General features: G+C 39.2%; 2 protein-coding genes across 10 annotated transcripts in view; one reads left to right on the forward strand and one right to left on the reverse strand.

Moving 5' to 3' along the window:
- The window catches only part of LOC139753406 (dual specificity protein phosphatase 3), a 92,806-nt gene extending 84,639 nt beyond the window's left edge, over nt 1-8,167 (reverse strand). Inside the window, exon 1 of one of the 9 annotated variants that reach the window (XM_071669870.1) lies at nt 8,053-8,134. Coding sequence is in view for 1 of the 9 variants with exons in the window: in XM_071669869.1 (XP_071525970.1) it covers nt 8,053-8,098 (46 nt within the window). In the remaining 8 variants the exon portion in view is untranslated. The other 8 variants (XM_071669869.1, XM_071669871.1, XM_071669872.1 and 5 more) reach the window with 8 other exon arrangements.
- A 162-nt stretch (nt 8,168-8,329) lies between these two features.
- LOC139753405 (recQ-mediated genome instability protein 1-like) overlaps nt 8,330-18,743 on the forward strand; it is a 38,598-nt gene continuing 28,184 nt past the window's right edge. The window contains exons 1-2 of the mRNA XM_071669867.1: nt 8,330-8,556; nt 9,409-9,549. Coding sequence (XP_071525968.1) covers nt 8,440-8,556; nt 9,409-9,549 — 258 coding nt within the window. The 5' untranslated portion in view covers nt 8,330-8,439. The remainder of the gene's footprint in view (nt 8,557-9,408; nt 9,550-18,743) is intronic.

Raw genomic sequence — 18,743 nt, forward strand, 5'->3', positions numbered from 1 at the left:
CATATGGATATGAAGGTGTTACTAAACTCCATCTGCAAGTGAGAAGTCACCCTCTGTGGGACTTTGTCATTACATATAAAAAGGAGTATAGTATCATCATGGATCTCTTCACTCCCTAGGAATCCACCATTTCCCTGTCCCTCCATGGAGTGAAACCTTAAAGTTGCATGTCTCCCTTAAAAAGAGTCCTGGGGTTGTATAATCATAAAAATATGTGTACAGAGGATTTTTATATTACTATTATTTTGCTTTGTCGCTGTCTCCCGCGTTTGCAAGGTAGCGCAAGGAAACAGACGAAAGAAATGGCCCCAACCCGCCCCCATACACATGTATATACATACACGTCCACACACGCAAATATACATACCCATACATCTCAATGTACACATATATATACACACACAGACACATACATATATACACATGCACACAATTCACACTGTCTGCCTTTATTCATTCCCATCGCCACCTCGCCACACATGGAATAACATCCCCCTCCCCCTCATGTGTGCGAGGTAGTGCTAGGAAAAGACAACAAAGGCCACATTTGTTTTCACTCAGTCTCTAGCTGTCATGCAATAATGCCCGAACCACAGCTCCCTTTCCACATTCAGGCCCCACAGAACTTTCCATGGTTTACCCCAGACGCTTCACATGCCCTGATTCAATCCACTGACAGCACGTCGACCCCCGTATACCACATCGATCCAATTCACTCTATTCCTTGCCCGCCTTTCACCCTCCTGCATGTTCAGGCCCCGATCACTCAAAATCTTTTTCACTCCATCTTTCCACCTCCAATTTGGTCTCCCACTTCTCCTCGTTCCCTCCACCTCCGACACATATATCCTCTTGGTCAATCTTTCCTCACTCATTCTCTCCATGTGACAAAACTACTTCAAAACACCCTCTTCTGCTCTCTCAACCACGCTCTTTTTATTACCACACATCTCTCTCACCCTTTCATAACTTAATCAAACCACCTCACACCACATATTGTCCTCAAACATCTCATTTCCAGCACATCCACCCTCCTGTGCACAACTCTATCAATAGCCCACTCCTCGCAACCATACAACATTGTTGGAACCACTATTCCTTCAAACATACCCATTTTTGCTTTCCGAGATAATGTTCTCGACTTCCACACATTCTTCAAGGCTCCCAGGATTTTCGTCCCCTCCCCCACCCTATGATTCACTTCCGCTTCCATGGTTCCATCCGCTGCCAGATCCACTCCCAGATATCTAAAACACTTTACTTCCTCCAGTTTTTCTCCATTCAAACTTACCTCCCAATTGACTTGACCCTCAACCCTACTGTACCTAATAACCTTGCTCTTATTCACATTTACTCTTAACTTTCTTCTTTCACAAACTTTACCAAACTCAGTCACCAGTTTCTGCAGTTTCTCACATGAATCAGCCACCAGCACTGTATCATCAGCGAACAACAACTGACTCACTTCCCAAGCTCTCTCATCCACAACAGACTTCATACTTGCCCCTCTTTCCAAAACTCTTGCATTCAACTCCCTAACAACCCCATCCATAAACAAATCAAACAACCATGGAGACATCACACACCCCTTACGCAAACCTACATTCACTGAGAACCGATCACTTTCCTCTCTTCCTACACGTACACATGCCTTACATCCTCGATAAAAACTTGTCACTGCTTCTAGCAACTTGCCTCCCACACCATATATTCTTAGTACCTTCCACAGAGCATCTCTATCAACTCTATCATATGCCTTCTCCAGATCCATAAATGCTACATACAAATCCATTTGCTTTTCTAAGTATTTCTCACATACATTCTTCAAAGCAAACACCTGATCCACACATCCTCTACCACTTCTGAAACCACACTGCTCTTCCCCAATCTGATGTTCTGTCACCCTCTCAATCAAAACCCTCCCATATAATTTACCAGGAATACTCAACAAACTTATACCTCTGTAACTCATTCTTAGTTCTTTCAGGCATAATGCAGTATCTAATATAAATTGGCTCTCCTATCTGATATTGATCCAGTCACATGGTTTCTTCTACATTTGGCACTTTGAACAAATGATCCTACCTCAAGCATAATGTGTGCAAGCTACTGAGATTACTGACCAATGTATCTTTCCAGACATTCTCAAGTACTCATAAAATTATACATAAGATAGTTACCAAGAGTACTTAGTATCATTACTATAATACATAGTGGAAATAAATTTTTCAGTAAATTCCCAAAAAGTATGGATGAATAATAAAGATGATAAAGAATTGATTATCAATTCATTAGCTGAAGATTGCTGCATTCACAATATCAAAAACTCAGCAATACAAATTAAATCCATGAGAATATATTGATATAAAACCAACAAGCTAAACCCAAAAGCATGATGTTGATATGAAACCTAAGATCTGCATTCTTTATCATTAAATTTTGTTTGCTAAAGAACTTAATAATAGTAGGATACACACATAATACTGATGAATTTTTCTAATTTTATACAGAATCTGTATAAACACATCAGTGAATTTTGGCATTCAATAAGATCTGCATTCTTTATCATTAAATTTTGTTTGCTAAAGAACTTAATAATAGTAGGATACACACATAATACTGATGAATTTTTTTAATTTTATACAGAATCTGTATAAACACATCAGTGAATTTTGGCATTCAATACATTTAATACAGAAAATGTGTAGCCCAAGGATTTGTTCATGAGAAGACAAAAAGAGATCAGCTTCCCAAAAATACCCACCTCTCCCTAGCCATATGAAGAGCTGACTGGAATTAAGCATGACTTGTTCGGGTTTAAAACAAAACATGCTTCTTGAAAGGTGTTCAGAACGTCTAGTCTGGCACTTTACTACTCTCTTGATTAGCCGAAGGGCTTCACCTAAACCTGCAATATTTTGGATACTAAAATGAAAACCAAAAACTTCTCATTCTAGAATAAACCAGAATGTGTCATTGAGTGTCTTGCAATTTCAGGCTGACTGTCTTGCTGTTTCAGTGTGGAAACTCTATGAGGTGGTCAAATGGACCAATAATTCAGAGTGCAAGTACTTAGCTAAGACAAATCCTATTTCAGTCTTCTTCTATTTGTTTCCTTTTTTGGGTAGTAAGAAAGATAGTCAAACCCAACCTTACCATAGGCTCTAAAATGTCCCTGCTTATCAAAACTGCATTGTAATCCTACTGAGGTTGAACTAGGGTTTACTTAGAATATTCCTTGAGAAAGGTGGCTGAGAATCCCAACTCCACCCTTGAGTTTTATCAACATCTGATGCACCCACATCAAAGTTCCATAAGTCTAAGAAGTTATATAGTCAAACTCTAACCGGGAAGGAAATATTTTGAGAAACTGCTTGGGGACCCAGTTGGACTACTTCGAAAGGGCTGCCTTAAAAGGGAATCTCCTAGAGCAAGATAAGGCTTGGATGAACAAAACTCTTACTTTTAAGAGTGGTAGGAAGAAAATGCAAAGAACTAAAACTACTTTTAAAGTTAGGAGTGGCAAGGTCTTCAACCTTCTGTCTCCTGCTGCATCTTACTTCAAAAATAAAAAACTGAAAGAAGCAATCTCTTACCGCTGATGGTTCATGAGGATCAAGCTCAATTAACTTTCTAAATGGCTTCACGTGGAAAAAAAGGGAGTCACAAAAGCATGAAGACTATCACACCTCCAAATGTTCTGCTGCTTAGAGTAAGAACAAAGTCTCTCTTCAAGAAGTTGAAAGCTGCTTTAAGGTATGCATTAAGACTACCAACAAAGACCAATTCAACCAAATGCTCTGATTCACATATGGGAGAAATATTTGCAGAAACTTTGTGTAAACTTCTTGGAGGATGTAAAGGAGGAACTATTAAACAATAGAAAGGTTAAACATTCCTGATCCCATTTGACATGGCAAGTCTTGGGAAAACATGACTCAGAATAAAAAGAGGAACTCCATCCTTACCTTATCTCTCCGACACCTCCTAAGGAGGTTTCTATCCATAAAAGCTGCTATAAAGAAGCCAAAAGTATACTGCTATGAAGAAGCCAAAAGTATATTGTGATGTTCTACAGTAAGAAAGAGTCTAAGTTCTCACTACCCTAAAACAAATCAAGGTAAGCCAGAAAAGGTACAAGGTAAAAAGGCAGACAAGATTGCCAAAGGAAAGCCTAAGTGCATCACCCTGTGCAAAACTGATACCAACCACCAGATCTTTATGAAGGATGCTGAACATAAAACTTTTTTAAGGGAGAGGGTTTTGGAAGTTAGATGGCCACTTAAAATACATCAGGCAGCAACTGGAGACATAAAGTTCAATTCTTCCCCAAGTGGAAATGGTCTCAGAAACAGACTACACTGTTACATGAAGCATCAGTCCTCAAGCCAAACAGGCAGGAAGGACCCTATGGCTCATGAGGAGCTGGGAGGGTTTCAGGGACTGGAAACTGGGGGCAAGCATTTTCCTCAATATAAAATTACAAAGGAATATATGCAAGTTCTTATAGCTGTAAGGCAGGATCCCAGCAAATTTCAAGACATTTCTTGGGATGCACTGAGTCCAAATCAGGCCTTCTGGCTAGGCAGATGATATAAAATGACTTCCCTCTTTTTCAGACAAAGTGAGGGAAAGTCTGGTTGTGCCCTTAAGGAACACCCTAAATTCTAAATCTAAGGTCCCTGAAAATTGGTCAGTCCAAGAAAATGAGGGAATTCTACCTTTATTGTTCTTATTTTTCATGGCAGAACCTCAAAAGATCCAACCTTTCTTAATAAGGCAAATTGATGAAGCTATTGTTCAAAAAATATGCAAGCAGAACAATAGACTTTCAGCACAGCAAGTCACCTCTTGGGAAGATTTTTTTTTTTCAAGTATGTGGTTTTAAGTCTTAAAAACCAACACAGATGACAATACAGCAAAACCTCATTCTAACAGACTTCAAAGTATGAGAATTGTGCTTCTAATGGACCCTTTGGAACCCATTTGGCTAAGCTTGGAATCTCATGGAAATTTTTGTGAATGTCCGTTACACTGCAAATTTTGTCGAATACAGCTAAGACCTATTGGATGAGACTGGAGCTTAAACGAATGGTCTGTTAATTCCTAAGTCCCGAATGATAGGCATTTGGAGAACATGACAACCTGCTGCAGATCAACTTGTTGAAAGTTCTTTATTTCACTAGCATATAATGTTCTCTGTGCATTTTGGCTGTTTTTAGCAATCTTACCAATACATTCCCACCACAAGCTTTCATTCCTAACATGGTAAAATTCATGTCTATCATTTGTTTCTTAATTTTCTTATCATTTTTTTATGATCTTTCAAGAGAAAAGTAATCTTTTAAGTACTATTTTGCTATTCAAGATGTACCATAAACTGGGGTAATTGGGATAAATTTCTAAGTTTTTTATGAAGAGAAGGACTGGAAAGACTGCATCTATGAATTCATTATGCAAACAGGATCTGACATATCTCACTCACAATGAATATGAAGGAAGTCTATCAAACATTTCATCTTCATGTAAAAAAGATGATATATACTTGTACCACAATTACCTCAAAGCCTGGAGAAAAAGGGATTATCAGTTTTCACATATAAAGCATCAATATTTTGCTACTGAACAAAGGAAAGGGACACAAAAAAATCAGCATTTACAAAGCAATGAAATATTTCTACAGTTCAGTAATATAACAGGCAAATAATGGAAACATACGCACAGCAGCTGGTTTTGTGTGCATTAGAAAATTTCTTCTACCTCTATGGTTCCATTACATACTCTGCTTTGTATCCAACAAGTGGAAACAAGACTTTGTCATTGGCAGGAAGAGCAACACCACAGACAGTGACAACTTCAAGAAGTTCATGATATAGTCTGGATGTTCAGTACCTCGCCGGTAAATCAGTTTTCCTTTTGAGTCATTTCAGGGGTTAGTTTTCCAAAAATTATGAACTGGTAATACATCTTATGGCAATTTCTGAAGATTCCTAGGGAATTCATCAATGTCCTCTTCAGCCAGCCCTGTCTGTTTACCCAACATTCTTGCAGATTCCCCAACTCATGAGATTCTTACATCTCAATAAGAAGCCACAAGCCGAGACCTTATGAGGTAATTAATTTACAAATCGCAGCACTGGGCTATCAGCCTTTCTTAAAAAAGATCTGAACAAATCCTCAAAGCTTATTAATGTCAAAGCCATTGCCAAAATCAGTCCAGGTCACAATATTCTGCACAATCACCAGCTCTTAGTGAGGCAGAGAAGATATTTTTACTCTTGGCTTCCTATATCTCTATGACCTGCTACACAGCCTACTGCTCAAGGTCATACATGAAATCTTGTGCACTTCTTAGTTGCATGTTAGGCATACCCCCAACTAAAGATTTCTGTGTTGTCTGTATGGACATTAGGGATTACTGCATCGCTGATACTCTGACAAGTCAGTGTGTCCTTGGCATTTTCCTATACTAAAGAAAACACAAAATTCAAATAAAACATCTATGTTGTCAACAGATACAAAATTTTATATTTGTAGTGAAAAATTAATGGTAAGGGTATATGTGTCATGATGCAACTAATTAACCTTGTGGTATTTGTAGTTTGTCATGTATGTATAAACATCCTCCAGTAATTCCTTGGTGTCTTCCAAGGCAATTACAGAGGTATATTCATTCAAATGGGACTTAAACATTTCAACATGACCCTAATTACCCTGCACCATCCTAATTACCCCCATATCAGGGTATACTGTATTGGCTTTTGCCTAAAATTTTTACTTATCTCAAACATCATTCTACCAGCTCATACGAACAAAACTTACGACAATCTGAATGTTATACACTACATCATTCAAATACATTTCAGCAAATTCCAAAATTTAGTCACATCCACTAACACTTACTTTAATTACAGTATATGAAAATTTTGTCCCTTTTATGATCACCCATCCACAAGCAGTTGCAAGGCATTGTATGAGTATGTCACATGCAAAAGCATTCCAGCATGTATACTTTACCAAGTGATGAAAATAAGTAGATAATAACAATTATTTATAATCTGAATACAAAAATTGAAAATTATGCTAAATCTTGCCCCTATGTGAAATTATGAGAGGTTTTCAGATATTATGATGATAATCTAAAAATGTTTCACAAACGTCAACACCACAATTTCCCTAGTCTTAGTAGCCATCCCTTATGCTGACATCTGTCAGATGAAAAAAATAGACAAAATTATGATCAATAGGTCATATGCTATTCTCTCTATATGATACAAACATTGTAAAACATTACACACACAATATTCCAGTCTAAATCTCTGCATCACTCAGATAAATGACTATGTGTTGCATATTCTCACAATAACTGACATTAATGATAGATAAAAAAAAAAAAAAAATGTTCATACATAGTTACTCAGTGAAGTCACGGTAGAATGTAGTTTCTGCCTTGTGGACCCACTTTACTTCATTGTCTTCTTTACACTGTAAGTCTAGTCTGGTCACTACATTAGACTGATGGTTTTAAAGTACAGAATATATTAGACTGATGGTTTTAAAGTATAGAATATCTAAAAACTCTCACCTCTACTGAAATAGAAGTGTCACCATGACTGCACTACATGTGACACCTTGCTAAATCTATATACAGTGGCTCTTGACCTTGAGGCGTGGCCATGAATCTCATCTAGAACTAAATATAATACATCACAGATGAAAATAAAAATACATATACTCTACAAATAACTTTCCTCTCCCGAGTCTCATAACACAGCACATCACCAAAGACATTTAATTTCTATATATCATTTGCCTTTGATAGGTTTTCATGTGTCCTTAGCAAGACCTGTACACGGCGTGGAGATCTAAAAACTGGTCCATAAACTTGAAGGTGAGGAGCAAGGCGTCATATCAGAGCTCAAGTCCACCCTTCGGACATGCAAGGCACAACCCATCACCAACACTCGCTTTAACACTCAAATCACAAACTGGCTGCAGTCCTACTAGGTAAAACAGCAGCAGTACACGCACATGCACTATTCAAACACTTACTGAGGCGCGACGTATTGACACCTATAAATAGGACAGTGAAACACATCAGACACACAAACCCTGTCCACCTTTGGCTCTCTGCCGCGCAAGCGCACTCCACACACCGACACCCTGAGTTTAAAACCAAATAACTCGTCATATCTCACGACTTGCCTGAACATATATGAAAATGTATTCTACAATAGTTACCATGAATTATAAGCGGAATATGTATTGGAATGGAAGTAAAATTCATAATTTTTTTCCCCCTCGTCTGTCTTGCCATAAGGCCTTTTCATAAAGCGGGAAAAATGTAAACAAACATTACAGTATAAAGTTCTGGTCAGTGGCCTCATCTCTTCTGTGTAAATCATTTGAAAATAACGTCAAATCAGAAGACTTCCGAACATGATTGCTGCTCAGAATAATGTAAAGGCGTATCTAAAGGCAAGGCATATTGAAGTACCTGACGAATGGATTACAGCCTGCATAGAATGGATTCAGTCAGAGAATCCTGGGGAGAATGTGAGTTGTCAAATCTCCTCCAGCTTGATTGCATAAAACAAGTCATTTTCTAGTTGTATGGTGAAGAAAGGGCAATTGACTGTAAAATGATAGCAAATGTTAGGCACGACATGTATACAACTTTAGGTTAAGGTTAACAATCCGAATGCCTCCTGAAGACTAATTGGATAAAAAATCTAAGGTGTAGAGTTAAAGGTGAGCATTGTAGTTCCAATGAAATAAGTGTTGGTTAATAAAAGATTGAAACGCTACTCTTTACTAGAATTTATCTGCTAATGAGGCAGTCCATTAGATCATTCATTATACTAAAAGCACTGCTTAAGTCCTGTTTCTAGAAGTTTCGGGAATTATTCGTAATTGAGTCACAGACATGTCTTTATACACCCTGATACAGACAGAAAGGAGTATTATTTTGTGTGTTGATTCATGCTTGTGTCTGCATGTCTGCGTCAATTTTGTGTACACTGTATTTCATGACTGTTATTTTACATGGACCAAAGTTCTGTTTCAGATATTGTATTTATAGTACTTATATATTAAATGATATTGTAAGTAAGGTTAATGTTAGCACTTAGGGAAAGTTGGATAAGGCTTTCATATATTCGATTGACTTCTATAAGCGTTTCACCTACTTTTACAGTAATTAACCCTAGTTTTCCTCGATCTGTTTATACATCATTATCAAGGTATTTGCTATTTTAAGATGAAAAAAAGATGATACCAGTTACACTCCAAAGGTTTCATTGTATGTTCCATACAATGTATGAATATTACAAAACAAATCCAATTATTAAGTACTGATACATTTTTGGTAGATGTAAACTAATACTTTACCAAAATATTTACTTTCAGATCAACAACAATAAGGCTTTGCCAAAGATAGCGTATCAGCAGTGGTTGTACTGTGACCTTACTGAGTTGGCCACGAGTTGTTTGCCCTTCGGTTTATCAGAGAAAAGATCTGACACCATATCAGGTCATTTTGCCGTGCAGGTATATTGTGTTGAAATTTTATTAAAGTACTTAGTTTCTTTGTGCACCTGCCCTCTGCATAACAGAATAGGTATATGCCTGAAAAGTTGTTCTTTAAGTGGAATTCCTGTATATGGAATCTGTTTTCCCATAGACTTTATGAAACTGGAGATGCATTTTTACAGAAAAATACCAGACCCCAAGGCATATTCATAACAAAAGAGAGCAGAATATATATTTTAAATAGATACTGGTTATGTATGTGAAATGAATTTGGTATTGTTTTCATGGAATATTAATGGTAATACTATGAATAAGGCACAAAAAATGAGAATGTTTATAATGATATTTTCAAAACTTACCAGAATGATTATATTGTTTATGACACCTTAACTTAAATCTAGTCTTTGATTCAGACTTTTAAATCATCCAGTTTTTTCATTAGTTCATCAGTGATCAGTCACTGGTGTAATTTGATTTTCTTATTGTGCATTGTTCCCACCGTGAATGTATAAAATCCTAGTATTGTGCAGTGTTCCCACTGTGAATGTATAAAATCCCAGTACTTTTTAATTTTAGGTAAGATTTTCATCTGCTTTAGTCAGCTTTCCAATTGTATACCTAAAGTGATTGATTTACATCTTTTCTTAACATCTCTGCCATTAAAAGCATTTAACATTATTTTTACTTAGTCTTTTTGATATTACTGTAGTTATGGTACTGAAAGAAAGCTTGTAAACCATGCCAAAATAAATATCACAGAATAATCAGGAAAAGAAGTATAAGATGTGAAAGAGAACCAGAAAATGAAAAAGAATGATTTTACTACAAATGTAAGGGTAAAATTGCAAACTATACGCTGCTAGATTGAGTTGGCTTACTGCCAGGAAAAGCTAGAGAAGGACCATTACTTTAAAGTAAGCCTGTAAAACATCACAGTAAAGAGTGATGGTAATGTGATGCACTTTTGGAAAAGAAGAAACAAAGATTTATTGTTTGATTATCTTTCACTATGTACCTCATCTCATAAGCTCCCTTTTATTAAATGTCTGATTTTTTTTATTTCTTGAAGGTTTTGTTTTTATACTGCCATTGCTTTATAGATGGAATATTACAGAAATAGTGTAGATTTTGCTGTATAGATTTGTTACTGCAGAAATAGTGCAAAGCAGACATTTGACTATACCAGAAAGTCATTTTAGGGTCAAACCCCTCAGGCTGTAAACTAACCTCCTCTGCTAGCAAAAAAAGAAAATAAAGTCCTACATATTTCCTATTTTCTCTTATTGCTACAGTCATTTTTCCTATACCATGCACACACACACACACACACACACACACACACACACACACACACACACACACACACACACACTCACACACCCTCTTGCTCTTGCGCCACTTGATAGGATTTATTTTGTTATTACTATAATACACCTACTGTATAGCCAAAAAATACAGTAACAGTGCAGAGCAGTCACTTAATGGTACCAGACAATCATTGTAGGGCTGAGACCTACAGTCTACAAGTTGACAAAGTCTTCCTAAAAGATTAGGAATGAAGACCCACACACCCCATTCTCACACTGCTTACTGCCTCCTCCTACCCTCTCATCTGGTGCTTGATAAGAAATTTTGTTTTTCTTATATAGATTTATATAGATCCTGCACTGGGTCCATGATACAGATATTGAAGGATGGTGCAAAGCAGTCTTTTACTTGTACCAAAAACTCAGTTTAGTACCAAGAGAAAATTTAGGGGATTGTTAGAAACTCAATCTTTTATGATAAATTTTAGTCTGCCATGAAGTGAATTGGTTTCTTTGTTTATAAGTTACATAAAGTGAAATTTTGTTAAACGAGCTGCTGTGATGTGGACATACATGTATAGTAATTAAAGCCTGAGTGTTTTTTGTTTGTACTTTATGTGAAGGGGGCTAATGGGGAAGTAATAACAAGTAGTGGTGATGTGAAAAGGAGATGGAGTGACTATTTTGAAGGTTTGTTGAATGTGTTAGATGATAGAGTGGTAGATATGAGGTGTTTTGGTCGAGGTGGTGTGCGAAGTGAGAGGGTTAGGGAGAATGATTTGGTAAACAAAGAGGTAGTAAAAGCTTTGAGGAAGATGAAAGCCAGCAAGGCAGCAGGTTTGGATGCCGTGGAATTTATTAAAGAAGGGGGTGACTGTGTTGTTGACTGGTTGATAAGGGTATTTAATGTATGTATGGATCTGGAGAAGGCATATGATAGAGTTGATAGAGATGCTCTGTGGAAGGTATTAAGAATATATGGTGTGGGAGGAAAGTTGTTAGAAGCAGTGAAAAGTTTTTATCGAGGATGTAAGGCATGTGTACGTGTAGGAAGAGAGGAAAGTGATTGGTTCTCAGTGAATGTAGGTTTGCGGCAGGGGTGTGTGATGTTTCCATGGTTATTTAATTTGTTTATGGATGGGGTTGTTAGGGAGGTGAATGCAAGAGTTTTGGAAAGAGGGGCAAGTATGAAGTCTGTTGGGGATGAGAGAGCTTGGGAAGTGTCAGTTGTTGTTCGCTGATGATACAGCGCTGGTGGCTGATTCATGTGAGAAACTGCAGAAGCTGGTGACTGAGTTTGGAAAAGTGTGTGGAAGAAGAAAGTTAAGAGTAAATGTGAATAAGAGCAAGGTTATTAGGTACAGTAGGGTTGAGGGTCAATTCAATTGGGAGGTGAGTTTGAATGGAGAAAAACTGGAGGAAGTGAAGTGTTTTAGATATCTGGGAGTGGATCTGGCAGCGGATGGAACCATGGAAGCGGAAGTGGATCATAGGGTGGGGGAGGGGGCGAAAATCCTGGGGGCCTTGAAGAATGTGTGGAAGTCGAGAACATTATCTCGGAAAGCAAAAATGGGTATGTTTGAAGGAATAGTGGTTCCAACAATGTTGTATGGTTGCGAGGCGTGGGCTATGGATAGAGTTGTGCGCAGGAGGATGGATGTGCTGGAAATGAGATGTTTGAGGACAATGTGTGGTGTGAGGTGGTTTGATCGAGTGAGTAACATAAGGGTAAGAGAGATGTGTGGAAATAAAAAGAGCGTGGTTGAGAGAGCAGAAGAGGGTGTTTTGAAGTGGTTTGGGCACATGGAGAGGATGAGTGAGGAAAGATTGACCAAGAGGATATATGTGTCAGAGGTGGAGGGAACAAGGAGAAGAGGGAGACCAAATTGGAGGTGGAAAGATGGAGTGAAAAAGATTTTGTGTGATCGGGGCCTGAACATGCAGGAGGGTGAAAGGAGGGCAAGGAATAGAGTGAATTGGAGCGATGTGGTATACCGGGGTTGACGTGTTGTCAGTGGATTGAAGCAGGGCATGTGAAGCGTCTGGGGTAAACCATGGAAGGCTGTGTAGGTATGTATATTTGCGTGTGTGGACGTATGTATATACATGTGTATGGGGGGGGGTTGGGCCATTTCTTTCGTCTGTTTCCTTGCGCTACCTCGCAAACGCGGGAGACAGCGACAAAGTATAAAAAAAAAAAAAAATGACTCATGGTGAGGTGCCTGAGGATTGGTGGAATGCATGCATAGTGCCATTGTACAGAGGCAAAGGGGATAAAGGTGAGTGCTCAAATTATAGAGGTATAAGTTTGTTGAGTATTCCTGGGAAATTATATAGGAGGGTATTGATTGAGAGGTGAAAGCATGTACAGAGCATCAGATTGGGGAAGAGCAGTGTGGTTTCAGAAGTGGTAGAGGATGTGTGGATCAGGTGTTTGCTTTGAACAATATATGTGAGAAATACTTAGTAAAGCAAATGGATTTGTATGTAGTATTTATGGATCTTGAGAAGTCATACGATAGAGTTGATAGAGATGCTCTATGGAAGGTATTAAGAATAGATGGTGTGGGAGGCAAGTTGCTAGAAGCAGTGAGAAGTTTTTATTGAGGATGTAAGGCATGTGTATGTGTAGGAAGAGAGGAAAGTGATTGGTTTTCAGTGAATGTCGGTTCGTGGCAGGGGTGTGTGATGTCTCCATGGTTGTTTAATTTGTTTATGGATGGGGCTGTTAGGGAGGTGAATGCAAGAGTTTTGGAGAGAAGGGCAAGTATGCAGTCTTTTGTGGATGAGAGGGCTTTGGAAGTGAGTCAGTTCGCTGACGATACAGTGCTGGTGGTTGATTTGGGTGAGAAACTGTAGAAGCTGGTGACTTTGTTTGGTAAAGTGTGTGAAAGAAGAAAGCTGAGAGTAAATGTGAATAAGAGCAAGGTTATTAGGTACAGTAGGGTTAAGGGCAAGTCAACTGGGAGGTAAGTTTGAATGGAGAAAAACTGGAGGGAGTGAAGTGTTTTAGATATTTGGGAGTGGATTTGGCAGCGGATGGAACCATGGAAGCAGAAGTGAGTCACAGGGCTGGGGAGGGGATGAAAGTTCTGGGAGTGTTGAAAAATGTGTGGAAGGCAAGAACGTCATCTCGGAAAGCAAAAATGGGTATGTTTGAAGGAATGGTGGTTCCAACAATGTTATATTGTTGTGAGGCGTGGGCTATAGATAGAGTTGTGCGGAGGAGGGTGGATGTGTTGGAAATGAGATGTTTGAGGACAATATGTGGTGTGCGGTGGTTTGATTGAGTAAGTTATGAAAGGGTAAGAGAGATGTGGTAATAAAAAGAGTGTGGTTGAGAGAGCAGAAGAGGATGTTTTGAAGTAGTTTTGTCACATGGAGAGAATGAGTGAGGAAAGATTGACAAAGAGGATATATGTGTCAGAGGTGGAGGGAATGAGGAGAAGTGGGAGACCAAATTGGAGGTGGAAAGATGGAGTGAAAAAGATTTTGAATGATTGGGGCCTGAACATGCAGGAGGGTGAAAGGCATGCAAGGAATAGAGTGAATTGGAACGTTGTGGTATTCCGGGGTTGACGTGCTGTCAATGGATTGAACCAGGGCATGTGAAGCGTATGGGGTAAACCATGGAAAGTTGTGTGGGGCCTGGATGTGGAAAGGGAGCTGTGGTTTCGGTGCATTATACATGACAGCTAGAGACTGAGTGTGAACGAATGTGGCCTTTGTTGTCTTTTCCTAGCTCTACCTCATGCGCATACAGGGGAAGGGAGGGGTGTCATTTCATGTGTGGCAGGGTGGCAACAGTAATGAATAAAGGCAGCAAGTATGAATTATGTACATGTGTACATATGTATATATATATATATGTGTATGTTGAAATGTATAGGTACGTATATGTGCGTGTGTAGATGTGTATGTATATACACGTGTATGGGGGTGGGTTGGGCCATTTTTTCGTCTGTTTCCTTGCGCTACCTCACTAATGCCGGAGACAGCGGCAAAGTATAATGAATAGATAAATACTGCATGTTTTTCACTTGTTACTAGAAATTTCATTATTTTTCAGCATTTGGGAGCATCTTTTAGGTGTAAAAATTCATTAGCCTCATAGATCTCTTGAAAATTATATAGATAACACATACTTTCTATTATTTCTGTAGACACCATGTAGTCAATCAAGCCTACAGTAATATAGGCAGTTAATAGTTTACTGTTTTAGGGTAGGGTAACCCATGCAGAACATATAATACACACCATGATCTTTGCACATATCCATAATTTCATTTACTTCATCCTTCTTATATATGTAGTTCTTTTGTTCATTTCTTCTTAACTTTGGGTTTCCTTTCTCTGTTTCAGTAATCTCATTTTGATACAGAATTTTAGAGTTGTCTCCTTTTATTTTTATCATGTTTATATCAGTTCAGTACTCCATGGCTTATCATCTTCTGTACTCCCCTCATAGCACAGAGTAAGGGTATAGAACCTGAAACTTATAGTTCTGGTCTAATTAAGTCGATCACTATCATCTGCTTATGTTCCCACACTCAAGTAGGGCGATGCATTTAGAATCTACCCTTCAAGATTTTCGTTACATATTCTCTTCATATTTTCACAGATTGAAGACCTGGAACTATCTGTTAAAACATTTTTATTGACATGACTGTTGTGTATAAAATGAAAAGTAGGCATGGGACTCTTCAATAATGATGATTAACAATTTATGTTAATATGTAAGCATATGTAAGATGTTCTGGAAGGAGGTAAATAAAGTGCGTAAGACAAGGGAGCAAATGGGAACTTCAGTGAAGGGCGCAAATGGGGAGGTGATAACAAGTAGTGGTGATGTGAGAAGGAGATGGAGTGAGTATTTTGAAGGTTTGTTGAATGTGTTTGATGATAGAGTGGCAGATATAGGGTGTTTTGGTCGAGGTGGTGTGCAAAGTGAGAGGGTTAGGGAAAATGATTTGGTAAACAGAGAAGAGGTAGTAAAAGCTTTGCGGAAGATGAAAGCCGGCAAGGCAGCAGGTTTGGATGGTATTGCAGTGGAATTTATTAAAAAAGGGGGTGACTGTATTGTTGACTGGTTGGTAAGGTTATTTAATGTATGTATGACTCACGGTGAGGTGCCTGAGGATTGGCGGAATGCGTGCATAGTGCCATTGTACAAAGGCAGAGGGGATAAGAGTGAGTGCTCAAATTACAGAGGTATAAGTTTGTTGAGTATTCCTGGTAAATTATATGGGAGGGTATTGATTGAGAGGGTGAAGGCATGTACAGATCATCAGATTGGGGAAGAGCAGTGTGGTTTCAGAAGTGGTAGAGGATGTGTGGATCAGGTGTTTGCTTTGAAGAATGTATGTGAGAAATACTTAGAAAAGCAAATGGATTTGTATGTAGCATTTATGGATCTGGAGAAGGCATATGATAGAGTTGATAGAGATGCTCTGCGGAAGGTATTAAGAATATATGGTGTGGGAGGCAAGTTGTTAGAAGCAGTGAAAAGTTTTTATCGAGGATGTAAGGCATGTGTACGTGTAGGAAGAGAGGAAAGTGATTGGTTCTCAGTGAATGTGGGTTTGCGGCAGGGGTGTGTGATGTCTCCATGGTTGTTTAATTTGTTTATGGATGGGGTTGTTAGGGAGGTGAATGCAAGAGTTTTGGAAAGAGGGGCAAGGATGAAGTCTGTTGGGGATGAGAGAGCTTGGGAAGTGAGTCAGTTGTTGTTCACTGATGATTCAGCGCTGATGGCTGATTCATGTGAGAAACTGCAGAAGCTGGTGACTGAGTTTGGTAAAGTGTGTGAAAGAAGAAAGTTAAGAGTAAATGTGAATAAGAGCAAGGTTATTAGGTGCAGTAGGGTTGAGGGTCAAGTCAATTGGGAGGTGAGTTTGAATGGAGAAAAACTGGAGGAAGTGAAGTGTTTTAGATATCTGGGAGTGGATCTGGCAGCGGATGGAACCATGGAAGCGGAAGTGGATCATAGGGTGGGGGAGGGGGCGAAAATTCTGGGAGCCTTGAAGAATGTGTGGAAGTCGAGAACATTATCTCGGAAAGCAAAAATGGGTATGTTTGAAGGAATAGTGGTTCCAACAATGTTGTATGGTTGCGAGGCGTGGGCTATGGATAGAGTTGTGCGCAGGAGGATAGATGTGCTGGAAATGAGATGTTTGAGGACAATGTGTGGTGTGAGGTGGTTTGATCGAGTAAGTAACGTAAGGGTAAGAGAGATGTGTGGAAATAAAAATAGCATGGTTGAGAGAGCAGAAGAGGGTGTTTTGAAATGGTTTGGGCACATGGAGAGAATGAGTGAGGAAAGATTGACCAAGAGGATATATGTGTCCGAGGTGGAGGGAATGAGGAGAAGAGGGAGACCAAATTGGAGGTGGAAAGATGGAGTGAAAAAGATTTTGTGTGATTGGGGCCTAAACAGCAGGAGGGTGAAAGGGGGGGAAAGGGAATAGAGTGAATTGGAGCGATGTGGTATCCCGGGGGTTGCCCGTGCTGTCAGTGGTTGAACAGGGCATGTGAAGCGCCCTGGGGTAAACCAAAAAAGGGCTGGGTAGGTATTTTATTTGCGTGTGTGGACGTATTGTAAAACATGTGTATGGGGGGGGTTTGGGGCCCATTTCTTTCGTCTTTTTCCCCTTGCGCAAACCTCGCAAACGCGGGAAAAAAAAAAAAAGCCGGGGGCCAAAACAAAGGGCCAAAAAAAGGGGAAAAGGGGAAAAAAAAAATTTTTGTTGAGTTTTCCCGGAAAATTATATGGGAGGGAAATTGATTGAGGGGGTAAAAGGCATGTACAGAGCATCAGTTTGGGGGAAGGCAGTGTGGTTTCAGAAGTGGTAGAGGATGTGTGGATCAGGTGGGTTTTCTTTGAACAATATATGTGAGAAATACTTAGAAAAGAAAAGGATTTGTAGTAGCTTTTTTTGGGGTCTTGGGGAAGGCATATGATAGAGTTGATAGAGATGCCCCTTGGGAAAGGGATTAAGAATAAATGGTGGGGAGGAAAATTGTTAGAAGCATTTAAAAGTTTTTATCGAGGATGTAAGGCATGTGTATGTGTAGGAAGAGAGGAAAGTGATTGGTTTTCAGTGAATGTCGGTTCGTGGCAGGGGTGTGTGATGTCTCCATGGTTGTTTAATTTGTTTATGGATGGGGCTGTTAGGGAGGTGAATGCAAGAGTTTTGGAGAGAAGGGCAAGTATGCAGTCTTTTGTGGATGAGAGGGCTTTGGAAGTGAGTCAGTTCGCTGACGATACAGTGCTGGTGGTTGATTTGGGTGAGAAACTGTAGAAGCTGGTGACTTTGTTTGGTAAAGTGTGTGAAAGAAGAAAGCTGAGAGTAAATGTGAATAAGAGCAAGGTTATTAGGTACAGTAGGGTTAAGGGCAAGTCAATGGGAGGTAAGTTTGAATGGAGAAAAACTGGAGGGAGTGAAGTGTTTTAGATATTTGGGAGTGGATTTGGCAGCGGATGGAACCATGGAAGCAGAAGTGAGTCACAGGGCTGGGGAGGGGATGAAAGTTCTGGGAGTGTTGAAAAATGTGTGGAAGGCAGAACGTCATCTCGGAAAGCAAAAAATGGGTATGTTTGAAGGAATGGTGGTTCCAACAATGTTATATTGTTGTGAGGCGTGGGCTATAGATAGAGTTGTGCGGAGGAGGGTGGATGTGTTGGAAATGAGATGTTTGAGGACAATATGTGGTGTGCGGTGGTTTGATTGAGTAAGTTATGAAAGGGTAAGAGAGATGTGGTAATAAAAAGAGTGTGGTTGAGAGAGCAGAAGAGGATGTTTTGAAGTAGTTTTGTCACATGGAGAGAATGAGTGAGGAAAGATTGACAAAGAGGATATATGTGTCAGAGGGTGGAGGGAATGAGGAGAAGTGGGAGACCAAATT

The sequence above is a fragment of the Panulirus ornatus genome, chromosome 14, assembly GCF_036320965.1.
Source record: "Panulirus ornatus isolate Po-2019 chromosome 14, ASM3632096v1, whole genome shotgun sequence".
NCBI lineage: Eukaryota > Metazoa > Arthropoda > Malacostraca > Decapoda > Palinuridae > Panulirus > Panulirus ornatus.